At 34.0% G+C, this 22,135-nt stretch overlaps 1 protein-coding gene across 1 annotated transcript; it reads right to left on the minus strand.

Moving 5' to 3' along the window:
- Positions 1 to 1,629: 1,629 nt before the first annotated feature.
- LOC114194342 (putative membrane protein At3g27390) lies at positions 1,630 to 14,274 on the minus strand. The gene is made up of 10 exons (XM_028084507.2): positions 13,651 to 14,274; positions 12,825 to 12,933; positions 12,525 to 12,720; positions 12,300 to 12,436; positions 11,064 to 11,352; positions 3,532 to 3,638; positions 3,308 to 3,446; positions 2,987 to 3,182; positions 2,586 to 2,826; positions 1,630 to 2,088 (listed from the first exon to the last, which is right to left on the minus strand). The coding sequence occupies exons 1-10, from the start codon at positions 13,742 to 13,744 to the stop codon at positions 1,869 to 1,871; spliced, it is 1,728 nt and encodes a 575-aa protein (XP_027940308.1). The 5' UTR covers positions 13,745 to 14,274; the 3' UTR covers positions 1,630 to 1,868.
- Positions 14,275 to 22,135: the final 7,861 nt, after the last annotated feature.

Genomic DNA, 22,135 nt, shown 5'->3' on the forward strand with positions numbered 1-22,135 from the left:
AAATCATCATATACTAGATTAAGCCATTAAACAATACAACTATACTCATTAGACTATATGAGTTAAACATAGTCTATTGATCATATGATCAATCCATCAGATAATTAAAAGTGATTAGACAATTGATTCAGATAAAACCATTAGACGATATCTCAAACTTGTCTATAACTCTCTTTGACATTAAAACATTGATCAGTTATCATTATGATTAATATCTAATTCAATCAAATCTAATCAAAACTACAATGATCAAACTATTTTCTAAGATTAGAAATATATAAATCAAAGATTATTTCAGATAATTAAATATCTATATTGAAAAATGGTTTAAATGATAAACAATCAATTTTCTTCTCATATATATGTCAAGACCATTGATATAAGAAGAATCATATATGAATTGAATGCTTTGCAAAGTTTCCTTTTCAGTGAGCAATTTGAATGTTGAAGACTCTTATGAATAAGCATCTTACCATACATTGATCTCAAAGAAGAAAACGCTAAAAGTTAAACTTAAATGAAGTCTTATCATTTATGAAGAACTGCAAGTAGGCAGATAGTCCACAAAAGCTCTAGGCAGATAGTCCACAAAAGCTCTGATCAAGCAAAAGAAGATAGATGAAGAACAAAAGATCAATAAAGTACTAAATAGTCAAATTCACAAGAGCTACTATATATTTAGATTACTATGAAGAAACAAAAGAAAAAAGAGAACAAAAAAATGACAAAAAAATAAGAAACAACAAGAAGAGAAAGGAGAAAGAAAGTGAAATACTGAGCATATATTGTCAAATCTAGAAAGCACCAAATTGAGAGTTTAACCATTTTAATATCCTTGACAACTATAAAGTTTATCCTTTGAGATTTGATTGTATTATCTTGTATCGAGAGTGATATCTCATTATTATTTAAATTGAAAGTTTTTAATCTCAGAAATATTAAGTGGTTATACTTAGAGAAGTTGATATTCAATGTTAACACGTGAGTGATATAAGTGGGTTATACTTAGAGAGTTCTTAATCTAAGAAGATTGAATATTTTTGTATATTTTTGTTAACCCGTGAGTGATATCATTATTTTCTTCAATAATATACTTTTTGACATACTTCTTTAACACTTTTTTTTTTTTTATTAATTGAATTTCATACGGTTCTCGTTAAATAAAGAATGAATATGGTTTAGTGCAGTGGAACCTACATAAAACTCAAATTAATAACAATTTTGTTAAAAATGTGTAATTAACATGTTTTTTCATGAATTAATTTTACACTGTATTCACAAATATTAATAAATATTAGTAAGTTTTATTACTTTTTTCATATATATATATATATATATATATATATATATATATATATATATATATCAGTGATATTTAAAAATCACGTTAAACTGAAATTCAAGCAACACAAAATCTCCTTGAGATCTGCTTAATCTAGGTGTGAAAATTTTGAACAAGCCTGGGAGAGAATGTTCAAATCTAGGTATGCTTCCCGATAGAATCATTGGTCTGACGAGAAGTATAGCAAGAAGCGTTAGACAATGTAACGCAGGTCTACAACAGAATCCTTTGAGGCTGCTCTCTGCTTGAATTTGCACATAAACAAGGTCAGAAATTACAATTAGAAATTAGAAAAATTTCCTATACATTGAGAATTTTACAAATTTAAAGCTGTCATCGTGCTTTTGTTTACAACAACGGAAAAATCATATCTAATATGATTTTTTTTGGTTAATAATATAAATTTTAGTCTACCATTTATAGGAATTAACTCACAATTATTGTCAATTACACTCATATTTCTACCTAAAGAATGACTCAAGGATACACCTATGAGATTAAATTTGTCAATTACACGGTATTGTTATCATGAATTTTCTATGTCTCGTACTACGTTTAATCCGTGAGAAGAGCCGTTTCTTGTCCCCTTGAAAGATTTGAAACTAACCAACCGAGCAAAGGCACTCTTTGATCTGGTCATTATTGGACCTCCAAGTTTCTGATCATCACATAAAGATTTTACAAGATCATCGAAGCGTCGCTTGAAGGTTGGGAACCTTGACATGGATTTAGTAATCCCTTGCAATCTGTGTTTCAGAACGGAACAAAAATGAGACAGATTCTTGACATGGATCATTGGAACCAAACCCCTCTGAAGTAAAAGCATCATCAGAAAAATGGCAGGGTCCACCACTGTAAAGTATTTTGGCTTTTAACAACCAACAAAATGTAACCTTGAAATTGGGTTGAGAATTATATAATAAACCAATCTAGATTAGCTTCTAACATATGAAAGTTTTTCACGAGATACGTAATTGATTACTGCTTTACAATAAAAAACCTTAGAAGTTTGTGAAATGTTTTATGGAGAAGTTAGATGCGGTAGCATTTGAAGATGTTAAGATTCATATGTTTGATTTTTAAAATATTCAAAAAGTTTGATTTATTTTAAGAGAAAATATATTATACATTAAGAGAATAAAACAGTTTTTCAAAATCATTTAATCACAAAACACTATGCATGGTAAATTTGTAAGTGCTTGCCCAAATTCACATTAACCAAGTTTTTTGGTATGTTAAGTACCTTCTAGCCAATGCCTCGAGTTCTGCACGTTTGACTTCGGATTCAGGGGCTGGAGTAATGATAGATTTTTTCAGTCTCTCTGCATCACCAGTCAAGAGAACTAACTTGCAGAGGTAGTCCTCTTCTGAGGCAGAAAGATTTTCAGCTTTGATTTGCTCTTTAATGATCAAAAGGGGGTTAAGGAACCAGTCAAAAAATTTCTCTCTTGGTCTGTTTGTAGTAGTTAGTTCAGTATCATCACCTACATTGGGCAAGTAACCAAAATGGTTTAAAGAAAAAAATCTCAAAAAGAGAAAAGGGTAAGGAAAAGTGTAGAAGTCTTAGAAGGTTAAAAAGAAAAAAAAAAAGAAAGAAAGGAGCTAGGGGAAAATAACAAGAACTGCTCGAAGGGTTCCACTTACCGATAAATATACCCATGGCATTGGATTTTGCAGAGCGCAAGAGTCCTTGAACTAAGCAATATGCTGGCAAACCAATACTAATAACTCTATTCCCTTCACCAGATCTGGCTTCTTCTAAGTCTTTTCTTGTAATTAAACCTTCAGAAACCATTTTTTCTCCAACTCGGCAACATTCCTTGAATAACGCATCCAACAACTACACAATTCATGAACAATATTATTTTGTACGGACCATCAAGCTGAAAAACATTATCACGTTCAAGGAAGATAAAGATGATATCTTGAGTCACATCATTCGAGACAAGATATTACAAAGAATACCTCAAATGATTTCAGCTCAGCAATGTTGTTCTTCATTGAAGTCGTGCGAGAAGGGGCCTTTCGGAAGGAGCTAGGTCTTGAGACGGAAATTGAATTAGATGCTCTTTGTGATGAATCAACTTCTTTGTGAAACTGAGGCCTATCATCAGAGATCAATCGCATAAGAGAATATTAAAGCATTAACTGTAAATCACAGTGATAAATGCGAGGAAGCAGAAAAAGACCTAGGGAAGCAGGTTCCTTCTGGCATGTCAAGAATATCATTGCTGTATTCATCATAAATGGCCAAAGCTGCGACAACATACGAAAGACCGAACTTAAAAGAAGACTCCTGCATTTCAGAGAACATAGAAACACAGTGAGACAGCTAGGAAACCAGCAGCCAGGTTTGGGGAAAGGAAACAGATTTCATTTTATTCACACTATATAAATGGAAACAATAGAAGAATATCAGTACGAAAGGAAATAATAATCAGAAAATGGAAAAGCCTGATAGATCAAGGGTATGCAATTTGTGAACCATCCCAATTAAGAGGACTTAGTAGAAGCTTAGTGATACAGACCTCTTAGCCTTCTCACTACACTCAGCCCCCTTATCCTTTTCCCTCTTCCTCAAAAACATTCCGTTGCTACTAATTAACAACACTATTGTCCCACTCTACACCTCCTTGCTAGTGCGATAATAAGGTAATGGGTGCTAACGAAACAATCTATGCCAGTACTTTCACCATACCATCCATTTGAAGTTCCAATAAATTATCCCGTAGCCTGATAGATCTTGCACTGAAAAGACGCCTCCCGTTTACCACCATGTCCTGCTTGCAATTGCAGCACAACAGCAAGGAGTATTTTATGCTCCCAGTTCTCTGACAGTGCAGGTGGTAATGGTTGACTGCTGACAATTGTAGCTACTTAGCAAGCCTGCATTTTAGAATTTTAAGCAACCTGTCCTGTCTTAATGACCCACCTCTAAAGGCCTGTAAAATCTTGGTTTTAGCTTCTCATTTATCTTAGGAAAAATCCTAATTGTACATACAGTCGAACCTTTATCTAGACTGAATCTCAAGGCACTTTGATGCAAATAGGAGATTATTCGGATAAAAATATCCTAATATCTCCATAGTAATTCAGAAAAATATCTCTAGAATCTACGCATTCGTTTTATTTCCCCTTTTAAGAGATGTGATTGTTACAAATAGAAGAGCTGAAAATGTAATTATCATGCTAGTTGTTAGAATAGGTCATCTTTAATATAATTTATTGAAAAGTTGTTGTGTACTTTGTTTTGTACTCAATTTCTAGATTTGACCTTTCTTATTCTTTCCTCTTCCCTCATTCATTCTATCCAGACCTCCAATGTCATTACAAATATGAGATTTAAGAGAAGGGAAATCGAGCTTTCCAATTCATTCTGTATTCTTTAGTCTTCATCTCAAGTTGGTATCAAAGTTGGTCAGTCCCACTCTGCCTCACTCTGATTGTTTGGCATAGAAAACGCCACCTAGCCACTGTTGGCTACAATCCCCCACTGTGCCACAGTTGCAGTTTCGTCTACCGAAGTTAGGCTTTGGTTGTCTTGAGGAGTGCAACACAACCCATGTGGCTGTGTCCAAACTCCACTAGACGTGCCACCATAAGCTATCTTCTTCTCAACCAGACCTTCGCACGTTGTCTCGCACTACCTTCTCGTGGTTGGAATCCTTCTAGACCACCTTCTGAGCTCATTTCCGCCCTTGGTTCTTTATACTGGTACTGTTTTGGTGTGATGTCAAGGGTTCCTCACGGTTTCTCTCTCTTGCAACCCTATTTTTCCCTTCACATAATTGTGCTATGCTCTTGCCTCTACCTTATTTCAAAAAGTCTTCAGAGAAACTAAATGGAAAAAACTACCTGTGTGGTCTTGGTATGCTTCAGTTGAACTTTGGTTTTCCTTGGCCAAGGTTTCCATGATCATTGATGAATGCACTTTTATGCACTCATAAAGCATTTAATCTTAGTCTTCTTAAAGAATAATGTGTTCAAATCATTTGTTTTAACTCAGATTTGTCTAAATAGGGCAAATATAGCTTTGATTGCAAACATATGCTAAAATCAACTTTTTAAGCCCCATTAGATGATAGTTGTTCTAGGTAGATGATATGTACTAGACATTTTAAGTAGAGGAAGGAATCTAATTATAGACTCTAGCATGTTTAAATCCATTAGACAACTTGATCAATCATCTATGAGCTAAGTTTTGATAATGTTTTATAACTACATAGATGTTTCTTGGACATTCTAATGTGTGCTTTGTCTAACTTGTTAGATATATCGTATTAATTAGGAAAACATAGCGTCTATTGTTTATTAGGAAAAATAGATATTGTTTCATATTGGTAGATATTGTTTATTATAATATCTTTTATTTACCATATTTACATTTGGTTGCCATATATACTTGTATTTTAGAAATAAGGGAGATTAACCCTATATAGTTTTTCTCAATATTCAACGTGGTATCTAGAGCTTAAGGTTCTTTTGGCATTTTTTTTCGTCGCCTCTACTACTGCAACTGCTGTCGCCACCACCGCCGCCGTTGCCGTCGCCGTACTCGCCATTGTCGTTGGTCCTAATGGTACTATTGATCGCCTCAAAGCTCAACTTGTAGCCAAAGGCTACACACAAATTTTTGAATTGGATTATGGTGATACTTTCTCTCTAGTGGCAAAGATGGCTTCTGTTCACCTATTTCTAGCCATGGATGCTTTTCAACAATGGCCTCTTTATCAACTAGATATCAAAAATGTTTTCCTCAATGGAAATTTTCAAGAAATTTATATGGAGTAACCTCCTGGATTTGTTGCTCAGGGAGAGTCTTTTGGATTGATATGTCGTTTTTGCAAATATTTATATGACCTAAAACAGTCTCCTAGGGCTTTATTTGGAAAGTTTGGCAACATTCAACAATTTGGTATGACTCGAAGTGAGTCAGATCATTCAATCTCTTACCGCCACTCAAGTGTTCGATGTGTCTATTTGATAGTATATGTTGATGACATTGTTCTTACAGGCAGTGACCACATGGCATCTCCTAGAGGAAACAACACGTCTGCCACCATTTTCAAACCAAGGATCTTGGCAAACTCCGATATTTCTTGGGTATTAAGGTAGCACAATCCAACGATAGTATTGTTATATCTTAAAGGAAGTATGCATTGGATATTTTGGAGGAAACTAGGTTGATGAATTCAAAACCTGTTGACACACCCACGAATCTTAATACCTGTTAGATATTGTTTAGTTATTGTTTGATATTAAGATATTGTTAGTTACTCTATTTAATTGTACCTCTCTCTATTATAAATAGATTTCCCAACATCTCTGTCACCATTTTCAGATCAAAGATCTTGGCAAACTCAGATATTTCTTGGGTATTGAGGTGACACAGTCCAATGATGGTATTGTTATATCTTAGAGAAAGTATGCCATGGATATTCTGGAGGAAACTGGGTTGATGAGTTCAAAGTCTGTTGATACACCTATGGATCCCAATACTAAACTTCTACCAAATCAGGGGAGCCTATATCTGATCCTGAGCAGTATAGAAGATTGGTTGGAAAATTAAATTATCTTACCGTTACTCGTCCTGACATTTCCTTTGCAGTCAGTGTGGTAAGCCAATTTCTTAATTCTCCATGTGAAGATCATTGGAATGTAGTCATTCACATCTTGAAGTATATTAAAAAATCTCCTAGAAAAGGATTGTTATATGGTTCTAATAACCATACAAGAGTTGTTTGCTATTCAGATGCTGATTGGGCAGGATCTCCTTCTGATAGAAGATCTACATCTGGATATTGTGTCTCCATTGGTGGTAACTTGATCTTGTGGAAAAGTAAGAAACAGAGTGTTGTAGCAAGATCCAATGCAGAAGCAGAATATAGAGCTATGGCCTCAGCTGCCTGTGAACTTGTTTGGCTCAAACAATTGCTGAAAGAGTTACAATTTGGAGATGTTACCCAAATGACACTTGTGTGTGACAATCAGGCTGCTCTTCATATTAGCTCTAATCCTGTCTTTCATGAGAGGACCAAACACATTGAGATTGATTGCCATTTCATTCGAGAAAAGATCATATCTGGAGACATCAAGACTGAGTTTGTTAACTCAAATGATCAGTTAGCAGATATTTTTACTAAGTCTTTACGAGGGCCTAGAATTGATTATATTTGTAACAAGCTTGGCACATACGATTTGTATGCTCCAGCTTGAGGGGGAGTGTTAGATATTGTTTGATATTATTAAGATATTGTTAGATATTTTTAATCACAATATCAAACAATATCTTCTATTTACTCTATTTATTTTTCAGTTACTCTATTTAATTGTACCTTTCTATTATAAATAGATTACCCTATATGTGGTTTATACACAAGGGAGATTAATCTCAATCCCTATTTTCTTTATTCTCAACAATACCAAACTCCTACCAAATCATGGGGAGCCAATTTCAGATTCTGAGCAATATAAAAGATTGGTTGGAAAATTAATTACCTTACAATTACTCGTCCTAATATTTCTTTTGCAGTCAGTGTGGTAAGCAATTTCTTAATTCCTAATGTCAAAATCATTGAAATGCAGTCATCCATATATTGAAGTACATTGAATGATCTCCTGAAAAAGGTTTGTTATATGGTTCCAATAACCATACAAAAGTTGTTTGCTATTCAAATGTTGATTGGGTAGAATCTCTTTCTGATAGAAGATCTACTTCTGGGTATTGTGTCTCTATTAGTGGTAACTTGATTTCTTGGAAGGGCAAGAAACAAAGTGTTGTGGCAAGATCTAGCACAGAAGCAGAGTATAGAGCTATGTCCTCAGCCACTTGTGAACTTGTTTGGCTTAAGAAATTGTTTCAAGAGTTACAATTTGGAGATGTCATTCAAATGACACTTATATGTGACAATCAAGAAGCACTTCATATCAGTTCTAATCCTGTCTTTCACGAGAGGACCAAACACATTGAGATCGACTGCCATTTCATTTGAGAACAGATTGTATCTAGAGACATCAAGACTAAGTTCGTTAACTTAAATGATCAGTTAACAAATATTTTCACTAAGTCTTTATGTGGGCATCTCTTTGTTAGATGTGATGGGCTTAGGCCCATCTCTTTGTATTTCCTATTTATAATGCATAACCCTATGTGCTCAATACACATTAGGGATTCGTCCTATATGCCTCTTTCTCTTTTATTTTAAAAAGGCTAAAATGAAGTGATACAAATCATTTTGTTTTCTAGTCACGCTTTCCCTGGAAAGTGTGTACTTAACTATGCAAGTGGATGACATTGCCATTACAAGGAATGATGTTTCTAGAATATCTCAATAAAATAAATACCTTTTGCAATAACTTTTAGAGCAAGGATCTTGGAAGTCTCAACTATTTTTTGGGCACAGAAGTAGCCCAATCAAAGGTTTTGAAATTTCTCAAAGAAAATATGCTCTAGACATCCTAAATGAGACATATATGATTGTTTGTAAATCACTGGATGGTCTTATAGGTCCAAATAAGAAATTAATGGCAAAATAGAGAGGAGCTTTCTCTGATCTATAAAGATAAAAATTGATTTATCTTACAATTACTAGACCAAATTTGTCTTTTGTAATTGGTGTTGTGCGTCGTATGCAAAATTCTTGTATTGATAATTGGAATATTGTCATCCGTATTACAATGTACATAAAACAGGCTCTAGGACAAGGTATACTTTGTTAAGATAAAGGGAATACCCAAATCTTTGGACATTGTGATGTTGATTGGCTGGTTTCCTACAGACAAACCCTCTACTACAAGATAATGTGTTATCATTAAAGCTAATATTATCCCTTGAAAAAGCATAAAACAAAATGTAATTGCCTAATCATCCTAAATAGAATTTATTGAAAAGTTGCTATAGTTTTGTGTTATATCCGGTTTCTAGATATAACCTTTCTTATCCTTTTCTCTTTCCACTCATTCATTGTATTTGTCATTGTAAATATGAGACCTTAAGAGAAGAAAATCAAGCTCTCCAATTCATTCTCTATCTTTTTGTATTCATCTTGGCATTTCTCACTTGTGCACTTATATGGGTAAATCAACTTATAAATGCATCAAAACAAATCTTTGAGAGGATTCCTCGGACTTAATTTATTTGTTCCAAGCATGACACATTTAAAAGTTGTTGTGTTTTGTGTTATACCCATTATAAATATGAGATCCTAAGAGAGGAATCAAGCTCTCCAATTCATCTTGTATTTTTCTGTATTCATCTCTAGTAATTAATAAAAGAAAAATTCTCCCTCTCATTATTCAAGTCCCTTAACATCCCTTCTATTCTTATCACCACACAGCTTCATTTTCTTATGAGTCAACACCAAATATGATTTGACATCTAACACTACTGTTCTTTGAACCATGCCATCAACTGGTTAACTTCTACTTTGATAAATCTTATGCACATTTGAGCAATATTGAAGGGTCTATTCCATATGTGGTCCTACAGGAAACATTTCACGGAAATGTAGTAGTTAGCAATGAAAGAGAACTCAACCCAACTAACTAAGCCCTATGGGCCACTGGTTATGTTTAAAACCTGTAAAGAATTTCATAAACTGACAATTTCAGTATGCCCAATTGAACATCCAACATTGAATGATAGACAGAGCTGAGTTTTAGAATGGTTTCTAACTGTTTACAGAGATCAGTCCAAAATTGTCTCATAAAAAGGTGATCTCCTTCTGTGACTGGTGAAAAGAAAATCCGTGAAGCCTTACAACTCTTTAATGAGTAACTCAGTAACCTCTTCAGAAGTATGTAGGTGGGCAATGTGAAAAAGAAAATGACTATACTTCGTGAAGTTGATCTACTAACACCATAATGATATCCATCCTTAGGACTTTAGGAAGTTCTCAAATAAAATCCAATGTAAATGTTATTGCATACCTGTGTAGTATTGGCAAAGGCTGTTAAAGACCATGCAATATAGAACTTAATTCTAAAGATCAGTAGTAGATAACGTTTGGTAGTATTCTGCAAGCCAGTGTCAAAGGAAAGTACTATAGTTTTTAAATATTATCCTTCATTCCTTCCCAACTGCTTGCCAGCAATCCACTTATATTTAACAAAATTGTCTGTCAAGTGTACAGGTGTCCATACTTCCTTAAATTGTTTCTTGCTTTATACATTCATTTTTTGTATTGATAAATTGATTTTGCCTTACTCTGTGCAACACACGCTCTCCCCCCTTCACATATTATATGTTTTGAAAGGGCCCAAAATAATCCTTCCCAATGTATGGTGTTAACAATCCCACATAAAAAAGAGCTGGAAAAATTATAATTTATTTTAAGTAGGTGCAAACCTCACTTGACAAATAAGTTTTGAAAGGTTAAGCCTAAATCCGTTTTCTAAGATTGTATAGAATGTAATCTAGCAAAATTTGTAGAGAGTGTGTTGGAAATCTCACATTAACTAAAGATATAACCAAATTATAGTATAGAAGTGTGTAAACCCACCTTACAAGACGGTTTTGTAAGATTGATATTAAATCTAAATCCACTTTCTAAGATTGAGGACATAATTTGGTTAAGCCACCTTACAAGTCAGTTACCCTATTTTGAACTAATAACAAAAATATAGAATCAATTTAATTAATACTTATATCCACCATTTCTAACAGCTATAATAACAATAGTAGCATAGTACAACTCGGTAGAGAAAAAATATGAGGACCGACCTGATAAGCAATAATTCCTGCATATGCACCAAGAAAGAAACTTGCTAACATGGATGCCAGAACTGCCCCGCCAACAGCCAATGGCCAGAGAAGGATAGCAAGACCCGCAAGAGGCACGCATATGGTCTCCAAGAAAGGGCCTTCACGGCCAATGAGGTCATGAAACAGTCTATGCCACCCCTTAAAAAGCATGTATGGACCTTTGAATAGGGCAACAAATGATATAATTGGCACATCAACCACAATTCCAATAACTGCAGCTATTAAAGCACCAGGAATATAAAGCAGCCTGCATTAAAGCAGAAAAAAATTAAAAATAAATCATATGGCACAAATCCTGTCAGCCATCATATTTGGCATATTATGACTGGATATTATCTAGAATTACCTTTCATGGTCATATTCTGTATTGCTTTTATTTTTTAAAAAACACCAATTCAATCACTTTTCTTTTTCAATTTACAGATGAATATTCTCATGATAAATCTATCAGAAACTAAAGATACAACTAGCACATAAAATACATAAGGAAAAAGAACATAGTTAACAATTAATGTTATCTGGTTCGCCAAGTATTGTTTGCACCAAAAAATAGAAAATTTTGGAAAAACAATTAATTGAGATTTTTCTGTACTTTGGTTTCTACTTTTTACTGAAATGCCACTGGAACCGGAAGATATTCGCAAAAATAATTATCATTCTTTAAGATTCAATCCAAGAATAATGTCTTCTGTCAATATTTTCAGTAATATGCTCAAGCATGCTAATAAGTTTGGTATGGAAATGATTAAAGATTAAAATAACCTAACTATCGCTGCTTGGTATTACATACAGAAGAGCTGTGCCCTTAAGAGTTAAGTTTTTGAAAGATAGAAATCTACAGGAAATCCAACAAATATTGATATTTTTTTTTTCATTTGTTTCAACCCAGCTCCTTTAGTTTCAAAGTAAAATAACTAGCACTCGAGTTGATAACATACTATCTACAGAACTAAGATTTAAAACTTGAAAAGCTTTAAAGTATAAGTGTGACCTACAAACACAGTTAAACAAGAAAAAATGGAGCTTCAACCAATGTGTAGAGATTGTTTCCAACTGAGTAGGGTCAAGGAGGGTAGCTGTATGCAGTCTTGCACCCAAGAAAGCGTAGAGGTTGTTTCCAGGTTTTGAACTGGTGGCCTCCAGGTCAGACAGCACAATGACATAAAAATAAACAAAATAGAGAGGCATATAAACCTGATCTCATAATATTTTGCATTTGGAGGTCCTCTATGTAGCAGGTCATCCATAACTGAAAAGTACGAATGGAAAGCAACGTCTTTTACATCCCTTACAACCATGCAGGCCTTTTGAACAGTGCTCCAAGTACCATCCTGACAATTTAGTACAGTTTCTGAAATTAATAACAGTAAAACAGTGGTAATGACCATCTAAACCAGAAATGAAACATAATGAACATACAATGAAACAGTGGTAAAGCTTGTCATCTTTTCCTTCCTCTACAGCTTCAAAAGTAGCAAATATGGGTGAAAGAAAACCGTAGGCTGCTCCACCTACAATGCTTCCAAGAATACCAAAAATCGGACACAAAACCAACAGCACCGGTAGTACACACAGGCAGATAACAATCTTCAGAAGTGGCCCTAATTGTTTAGTTCTGTCCGTCAGGGAAATCACCATGAGAAAGTAATCACAATTTCATAACACACAAAGATAGAAAAGTGAGCAAAAATTTGAAAGAGTGGCAGTCAAGGAAAGCACCTCAGAACGCAATAATATGTCCAAACAGCATGAACTGTCCAAAGTGCAACTATGATAGCGGTGTTCCCAGTTGCAATTATTATGCATATCAAAGGGCAGAAAAGGATACCTGAAGTTATTTGACAGTTTGAGCAATGATAAGTAAGGTTTACAATCACAAATCTGACGTAGAACCATACCCTAAATCTTCTCTAGTCTAGTGAAGCATGAGATACAATAAGCTATTACATATTCCATTATGGAAACTAGAAAATGAAGCAAGAGCAGAAACTATTTAAATTCCTCGGTTTTGCCTAGAAATAATTCTAAGCTGGCCTTGAAAAACTATATAGTTGGCTGCCACTAAATTTATTCCTTTGTATTTTCAACTCTCAAAATTATAAATCTTGTGCTGCCGCGCTAATAAACAAGCTCATAAGATTAATCAGTAACAAAAGTACAAGGTTCAATTATTTGTATTTACGAGATGAGATACTTGAAGCAAGGTTCAAGGTCTGGTTGACATCAATTAATTTAATGAAAGCTAATAATTTGTCAACAAACATCGGTCACAGAAAGCTGAATAAATTTCACAGCACAAAAATCAGTGAATTTTTTCTTTTGATCCGCTCAGCACAATCACTGAATAACTTAACAAATTATAAATAGAAAAAATAATATATGCACAGATGGTCCATTACTATTTCATTTACTGAAGTAACAACCTAGAAATCGTCTCTAAAATGCTCAAGTTCAATTACTAAATTTTCAACTAAAGTTCAACTAATTTGAAAATAAGAAACTCACAACAATCGAAAAGAACGTAAACAGATTCATTGCCATTTACCTTTGATATTGCCAAGAAGCAGAAGCCCAATGAAATAAGGAAGAAATCGGACGAAACTCAACAAAGAAGCACAAAACCCCGTAGGAGGCTCCATTCACTCGGATCTCTGCAGAAGAACACTACAAACTCATCACACTTTCGGTTCCCCACTCACCACGCTCAAGTTAGAGAAGATCCAATCTTTGACCCAGTGAGCCTTCGATCAGCACATAAGAAAGGTTTCAAATAAACACCCAGAAGCCAAAAGCCCGTTTTTTCTACAGTGATAAACTAGGACGAAAACTCAAACGTGCCCTTTACTATGCCCCTAATAATGACCATAGAAACAAGTGGATCTTCCTGAACCCCTTTTTGTTGGGTTCTCCAACTTCATAACGGTAAAAAAAGTTAACTTTGTCGATAAGGGTACAAACTGAACGTGACTTCTCTGGCACTGTTGGAAAATTTCACGTCCGAAAAAATCAGAGGGATGTGAATGAAGCAGTTTGGATCACAGAAAAAGAATCAGCATCGCATAAGGTTACCACATCTTCATATTGGTCGGATTCATTTCCACCGCCCCCCCTCCCCCGTTGCTTCCAACATTGTGTATAAATATTTTTCTTCTTATTTGTTAGGCCAAAACAAAAAACAAGTTGAAGCTTTTCTTTCTGTGCTTTAATGTGATTGTTAATGATGTTACGTGCGTTTATATTTCTTCTAATTTCTTATGCTACCAGACAAAGGACCCAATTCTTGAAGTTGAAGCAAGGAGGTGCTGATTATTGTTCATATTGTAATCCTTTTTTGGTGGTGTAATTTGCGGGAAAATAATTAATCGTAATTGAAAGTTGGTGAAAAAAATAAGGAAACTAAAATTATATTTTTGCTAAATTACAATATTGGTAATTTTAATTCCCAATTTACAATCTTGATTTCCTTCTCTCTGTCTCTTCATTTTTTTTCTGCCATTTTAGTTTTCATATTTATTTTGACAGTCAGCTTTCTATTTTTAAAAAATCCGTAATCTTGATTAAAGATTTTATTTTGTTTATGTGGTCGAATTGAAGTTTATATTTAACGTATTCATGTAAATTATTTACGAATAAATTATTTAATTATAAAATATGAAGAATAAAAGAATTAATGTCATATATATAAATACTAAAGAATTGAACAAAATTTCAATTTTTAAAAATAAGAAACTTAAGTTTTGGAAGAAAAAGTAAAAGGACAAAAATAAAAATTTGAATCTTTGTTTACTTTTATTTTCAAAATCTTAATTAACCAAGAATCAATTTTATTATTTAATAAAATTTATAATTTATTATTAAATGATTATTTGGTAAACCAATTTCTTTTTGTGATTTTACATTTTATTAAATTAATTGCGGTCTATGTATATCAATTTGTGTTCATGAATTAAAGGTGGTGGTTAGATCAATGTGTGTTCATGAAATTATATTAGAGGTGGTGGTTAAATATATATATATACATATATATATATATATATATATATATATATATATATAAAGAAATTCTTCTTTCTGTGTTCATATTTTTTTTTTATCCTTTAAATATTTTTTAAAAATTTAACATTTTTTTATTATAAAACTAGTTACAAAATAAATAAAATGTTTTACATACTATTCATTCATCTTTCTCATCATTAGGATTATTAATCTCTCATAAGAGATAACCTTAAGTTAGATAATCCATTCTCCAACTAAAAAAGTAACTAATTATCAAAGACCTGTTTCTATCCAAACTGTTTGTATAAGAATGAGACAGATTTTAGAAAATTCATAAAGTTGAAAAAAACATGTTAAAGGATTATATTCTTGAAGATTTTCATAAGACAATGATTGGTAAATGATTTTTAAAGTTGATTAGTTGAAAATGATTTTTAAAGAGATTTTTGTAATTAAATAGTGAAAGATAGTTAATGTTGGGTTACATTCATTTTTTTTTCAAACTATTAAATATTTTACTAATCACATATTTATTAAGAATATTATTTGTCACTTTTAATTTCTAACGAGTACAAAAAGTTACTCATATTTAATTTGCAATGAATACATAAAAGTATGACCGAGCAACAATCGGATTCTGGTTCAACATGTCGAATTCAACATAATCCATATTTAATATTTTAAAATTCAATTCAACCATTTAAATTGTCAGTTTATTCGGATATGAATATTTCCAAATACGAGAGATTAGTCGGGTTTAATTTATATAGGAGTTAATCTAACCATTCAACTCAGAGTTAAATTATAATTGCATAGCTTAACTGAGTCTCAGTAATTATATTTAATTTTATTTCAATAAACATAAACTTGAAGTAACGTCAATAATAGCGAAAATAAATATATAAAGTATTCAGAATATAATTGGAGATACAAAAGATATAATAATACTCCTTCAAACTTCTCACAAATAACAAATATATAACCACAAAAGATACCCTAGCTGCTCCTCCTAATATTATAGTAATTGTTTTTCCTGGATTTTGCCCAACATCACCGACGGGTATCATATCACAATAGCATATCCAAATATGATCATACTACCACCATATCAACCTTAGAACAATTAATCCAATGCATGTTTAGGTAAGTGTTTGCATAATTGATCAGGTCCATGGTCGCAACTGTCTTTCCATCATCATTTTGGAATGCTTTAATATCATGAAAAAAGTTAAATTCAATAAGTCATTTCACATTTAGAAAAATAGATTATACATTAACAATCATGTCATCTCAAGATAAACCTCACTTGATTAGCTAATGAAACTCTTCCTCCTTTTGTGAACAACCACAATCCAAGGTCCAAGCATGACCTGAAAGAGAGTCTACATCAATATGTATAACTTAAATAAAAAAAAACGATTGGACATAACAAATTTAAAGAAACCTATGGTAAATTTGTAGAACCGTAGCATGTCCATAACATCAATATGAGTGAGAGGGAAACAAAATAAATCAGGTATTTGTATCCAAATTAAGAATAAATAAATAGATGGATGTTGAATGAAAAGTACAAATGAAACAATGAAAAGACAAAGCTCATGAATTGGACCTGATTTTCACATGAAAAGACAAAGTACTAGGTCAAATGGTTGAGAGTACTTGGTTATGTTGAAAGGACTTGGATTTGACTCTTGCGTATGCCTATTGTGTGTTATTTAATTGAATATTATTTTAATAATATGCTTAAGCATGATGAGTGATAATATAATCCTAGATTTATAGGAATTATCATGAAACATGAATTGGTTAGATGGTTCTGCATTGAGATTGTATGGTTGTGAGTTTAAACCTTGTTACACTCAAATTAAACTTTCTTTTTGCCAAATTTCACTTTGGCAGGAATGTCAAAGGCTAGAAACCCTAGTTGTAGAAGGGGGCAGCCAAGATGGCTGAAAAACCACTATAAAACACTAATTCAATGAGCATTAAGTTAGTGTAATGTTAATTTTCGTGTGAGGGTGAATTGGGATTAAGGGCAAAATTACTGGAGTTAGAACAACAAATTGTCCTGGAATTTTAGCGTGAGGGTGAATTTGGAGGTCAATTGGAGAGAATTGGAGCTAACCAAAGGGAGTCACGTGCTAACATCAAAAGGGAACTCTAGCATTGTCTTTTGAGCAAAGATATCCAGGTTAGGGGATCCCTCGCATTTTGATTTCTATTTCTTAATTATGAATTGTATGAGAAGCATGGAATGTATATTTTTGCATAATTTCTGGACTGTGCTAAGTTTCTGGAAATTTTCCAAAAACCGCCTGGCAAGCCTTCAAAGCTGCCAAGTGACTCATCCCTTTTCTGTGCTAAAATCTGGGTTCCTAAGAGGAACCGCCTGGCGGCACGAAACCTAGTTTCTAGGTTTTCTTATGAATGACCTGGAGGTGATGAACACCCACCAGGCGACGCGAGCCAATTTTACTCGATCTTGATGTTTTTGGGATTTTGGGTGATTTTGATTGGGGAAAATGAAGCTCTATTTGCTCGTGGATTATTTGATGTCTTACATTGTGGAATTATGTTATGATTGGAAGTAAATTGAAAGAAATCATATGAATACGTTTTAGGGTTTAAAAATTTGGGGGTATTGTGTTTTGGAATTAAATTGATCGTTGAATTGGATTGAAAATGTATGGATGTGGTTTAGGGTGATAAATTTTGTAATTGTGATGGTAATTGTGTACTGAACTGTGGAAATAGATAAAGGAAGGAAATTGGGAATTTTGGGGCTTCGTAGGTGCTGGGAAACTATGGAATTTTTCCAAGATGGTATGCACCGCCTGTCGGCATAGGGTCTGCCCCCAGGCACCAACATAGTGAAAGTTGAACTGCGTGGTTGTGAGGTGTTGTTGAGGAGTTGGGTTCTGTTGTAGTCCAAAATGGAACATAAGAATGAATTTGGTGATACCTTTGAATAGGTAATAATATAACTAACTAATGCATGAATTAAGGTTTTTGAATTAAACTTAGGGTGATTGGGTTTGGAGAAAAAGGGATGGAAAGAAGGTACATAGGAGGTTAGTTGAATCAGGACTGAAAATAGTTGCATAACCTGATGTGGTATTAGTCATTCTAAGATTTTGCTTAAGTTTAAAGTGTGATTAAAGGATATAAGGCAGTGGTCATAGTACATGACATGGTACTAATAACTAACAAACTAATACATAGTAAGTCAGATTTAATGGTTGTAATTAGCTTAAACAATATTTAATTAGAGATCCTATAGTATCTTGGATTAGGTTATAGTTCATAACTAGGTAGTGGTGGGGTGAAGGTAAATTATGGATTATAGTGTATGATTGGATTACTCAACTTAGTTAGCTAAGTTGAGAGAGAAATGGTTAGAAAGTGGGAAAAAAGGTGTTGTAGGATTTTAAAGCAGTGACCTCGCTGTACTGGTGTAGCGCCTGGCGGTGAGGCATAAACCGCTAGGCGACAGCTAAAATCCAGAGGAGACCTAGAACGTATGGCGCCTGGCGGTGAGGTTTGTCCCGCCAGGTGATACCTACAGCACCAGAGGGATCAAAGGCGCTTGGCGCTTGGCGGCACGAGGCCCCCGCCAAGCGGTCTAGAAGCAAATTTTGCTTGGCGACTATGGAGCAACGCCAGGTGATATTAAGATCAACAGACTTGTTTGTTTTGGATGTGCATGGTCTACAAAAATTTGGTAACACCTTAAAGGTCGGCTTGTTAGAGTGTTCCTTGAGTTGTGGCTCGGAACGTATCCCTTAAATTGTGGCTCGAGATAGGGGTTAAACACGTGACATTCCATGAGTTATGGCTTGGAATGACATCTCTTGAGTTGTGGCTCGGGATGGCGGATGAACACGAGGAACTCTTTAGTTGTGGCTCGGGTTGGCGAGTGTTGCGGTGTGAGTGTGCGAGTTGTGGTTCGTATGGATGGGTCCAAATAGATTTCCCTCCTTAGTATTCAACTGATGAGTTTGGTAGTCTTGGGACATTACGAACTATGTTCGTATTAGAAACTCCACATAGCGTTAAGGAGTGTGGTTCATAACAGGTTTCCCGCACGTGTTCTACATGTTCTAGCTTGTAGGTGTGGCAGAAAGACCTCTTGAGGTATTCATCCAAAGACGTAGAACATGGTTTACTTGGTTGTGACCATTTGGTTTGGAATCAAGGGATAATGTACCTTTTATGTGTGTATGTTGATATATATCTGAATGTTATATATGTTTTATACTGTTAGCTCACCCTATCTGTTTGTGTTTGGCGATAATCATGTTGCAGGTGGATTTGGTGAGGCATAAAGCTGGAACGGGGCTAGTTTGGGAGAAAAGTTTTACCAGAGTTTTTATTATGACTTTGAATAAATTGTAAACTTTTATATTATCAGACCTGAATATTGTATTTGAATTTTATAAGTATGGATTTAAGTTTATTTTACGATGAAATAAAGTTTTAAATTTTTCCGTGTTTTTGGGAAAAGAATTCATAATAAATGTGGTTATGCTTTTATTTTTTTATTTTATTACTTAAATTCATAATATCCGAGTGGGATGTTACAAACATATTCCTCACTCCTCATTCCCTTAAAGTTTTTCAAGTTTCCTTCCTATTGTTTCCTTTTTATGATTAGGTGACTGAAAAATTGATTGTCTTTTTTTTATATCTTCAATCATTGTTTGTGAAATGTGTAACGAGTGTTAGGTAGCTTAAGTTTCGAATTGATCTCCAACAATCGGTAGTGAGTGCTACTCTAACTTTTTCATCCATATACAATTGAAAACAATCTCTAGCTATTGTGAACCTTGAAGGGATAACAAACAAAGGTTGTATTTTTCTACAAAAGTTCTCACTCTCCACCACCCTAAATGGTTGTTCATCCACAATAACAAACATAACAATTGCCTTTCGACAAGCTTAAACGTTATACTTTTGGGAGGTTGTAAGAAGACTATTATTTATTGTCACCACTTTTGAATGCGAGAGTTGTTTGGTTAGGGTCATTAATGGCAACAAACAGATATTTAGGACACAACCTTTTAAGGTAATTGATAAATGTCTACAATATGTAAAATTTCTATATAAACTTGTCACTTATCATGTTTTAATTGATCATATTTTGTAAGTAAACAACTCATTTTAGCTTATAATTAAAGAATGAGGTATTAAAAAGAATAAAAATAAGAAATTGATGAATTATTTTATAATTTTGCAGCAATTTCTCGAAGAATTAAAAATGATGCAGTTGAGCCCCAAAATTCATGGCTGAGCTCCAGTAAAAGGGTCAAGGAAGGATCCAGAATATGACTTTTGGAGATTAGCCATAACAAAATGGTGTTCAACACTTAAGACAGTGCATGACTGAGCCACGAGAGATGTCCTCAACACTTAAATCGGTGCATGGCTGAGCCACAAGAAAATGTGCTCAGCATTTAAGGCGGTGCATGGTTGAGCCATGAAAGAATGAGCTCAGCACTTAAGGCGGTGATGGCTGAGCCACAAGAAAATGTGTTCAACATTTAACCCGGTGCATGGCTAAGCACCAAAAGTTGGGTTGAGCACCACCCAAAAATTCCTATAAATAAAGACTTTAGGTCTTCATTCTAGGAATTGAGTGGAGGCTTCACAATGTAGTAGTAGGATAAAGTAGGGTCTGTGAGGCACGAGGGAGTTTCTCTTAGTGTAAATATTATGTGTAGATGTTGTTGGAATTGCATTGTAATATTCTATGAGTATCTGAACTCTCTCGTGTTCAGGTTTGATGTAATCAATTCTGATTCTATTCACTTATACTTCTTGGGTATTTATCTTTGCTTTCATTCAATTATTTGTGGTTTGATTTATGCTAAATGATGACTTGATCACTCATCTTATTTCACTGGTTTGATTTGAGTTGGAAGAGTAGTCTCAACTTATGTGGATGAATTGACGACTCATCCTATTTCATTGGTTAGGATTGAGTTAAAAGATTGATCTCAAACTAAGGTCCAATCAATAATCATACCTGTACTGGTGCTGATTTAGTAGCCAGTGGGGATGCTAGAGGACACATTAAAGCAAGGGCTCATTGTACCAGGAGTTTAGGAATCACACTGGGTTTGGAGTTGATGAATGATCGTCTTGAATTTAGGGGTAAATTTTGTATTGAGCAAAAATGGGTTTGAAACCTAGAATGAAATGGGGGGAAATGGAGGACGTCAATGGGGGGTTTTGTGGAACATAGAGGAAATCATACCACTTGGAGGAGGTTCCGAGGTAAGTGAGGAAGCTCTACCACTTTGAATCGAAGATTCAAAGATAAGGATCAGTGGTTCTAAGGAGAACCTCAAGACTTGAGAGAAAAACTCATTGTTTCATAAAGTCAAATTTGAATACAAAGTGTTTCACAAGGGATTATATATTGTGGGCCAGAACACCAAAAAGCCCAACACGATTAAAAGGTCTGATAAAGGCCAAACAAAAAACATTACAAAAATTACAAAATGATTTCATATTCTATGATCTGAAGCTAATTGAGATCTTTTTGAAGGTCTTAGGCATGATTAGATCAACTGCTCCGAAATGCTTGTGACGGCCCTAACCATGCCTAGATCAAGAGTCCTTCGGTTCTAGTGTATCAAGGATGAACCTAGATCTACATAGAAAGAGTACTCACAAGAAATTGAATGATTTGCAAAGTAAATAAACAAGATGATAGTGGTGTAGTAGAAGAAGATAAGATGAAATCAATTCATAGCCCCTACTCCACTTAATCGATCTAATAACTACTATTTATTTTTACTTGCACTCTTTATCACAAACCAAAAACCCAAAAATCAAACTATCAATATACTTGCTAAATATCTGTGGATACGACACTTGTTGATACTACTACGTACCAATACACTTGCTAGAAAATAGTTGTTGTAAAACAACCATCAGTGATTAAGAAGCTTAGATGTTCCACGTGTTTTTGGATCACATCTAAATTGCTTACCACAATTATTACATGTTGCAATAGAATCTGTGGATTT

Source organism: Vigna unguiculata, chromosome 1, assembly GCF_037176805.1.
Source record: "Vigna unguiculata cultivar grain cowpea cultivar isolate G323 ecotype 2 chromosome 1, ASM3717680v1, whole genome shotgun sequence".
Lineage (NCBI taxonomy): Eukaryota > Viridiplantae > Streptophyta > Magnoliopsida > Fabales > Fabaceae > Vigna > Vigna unguiculata.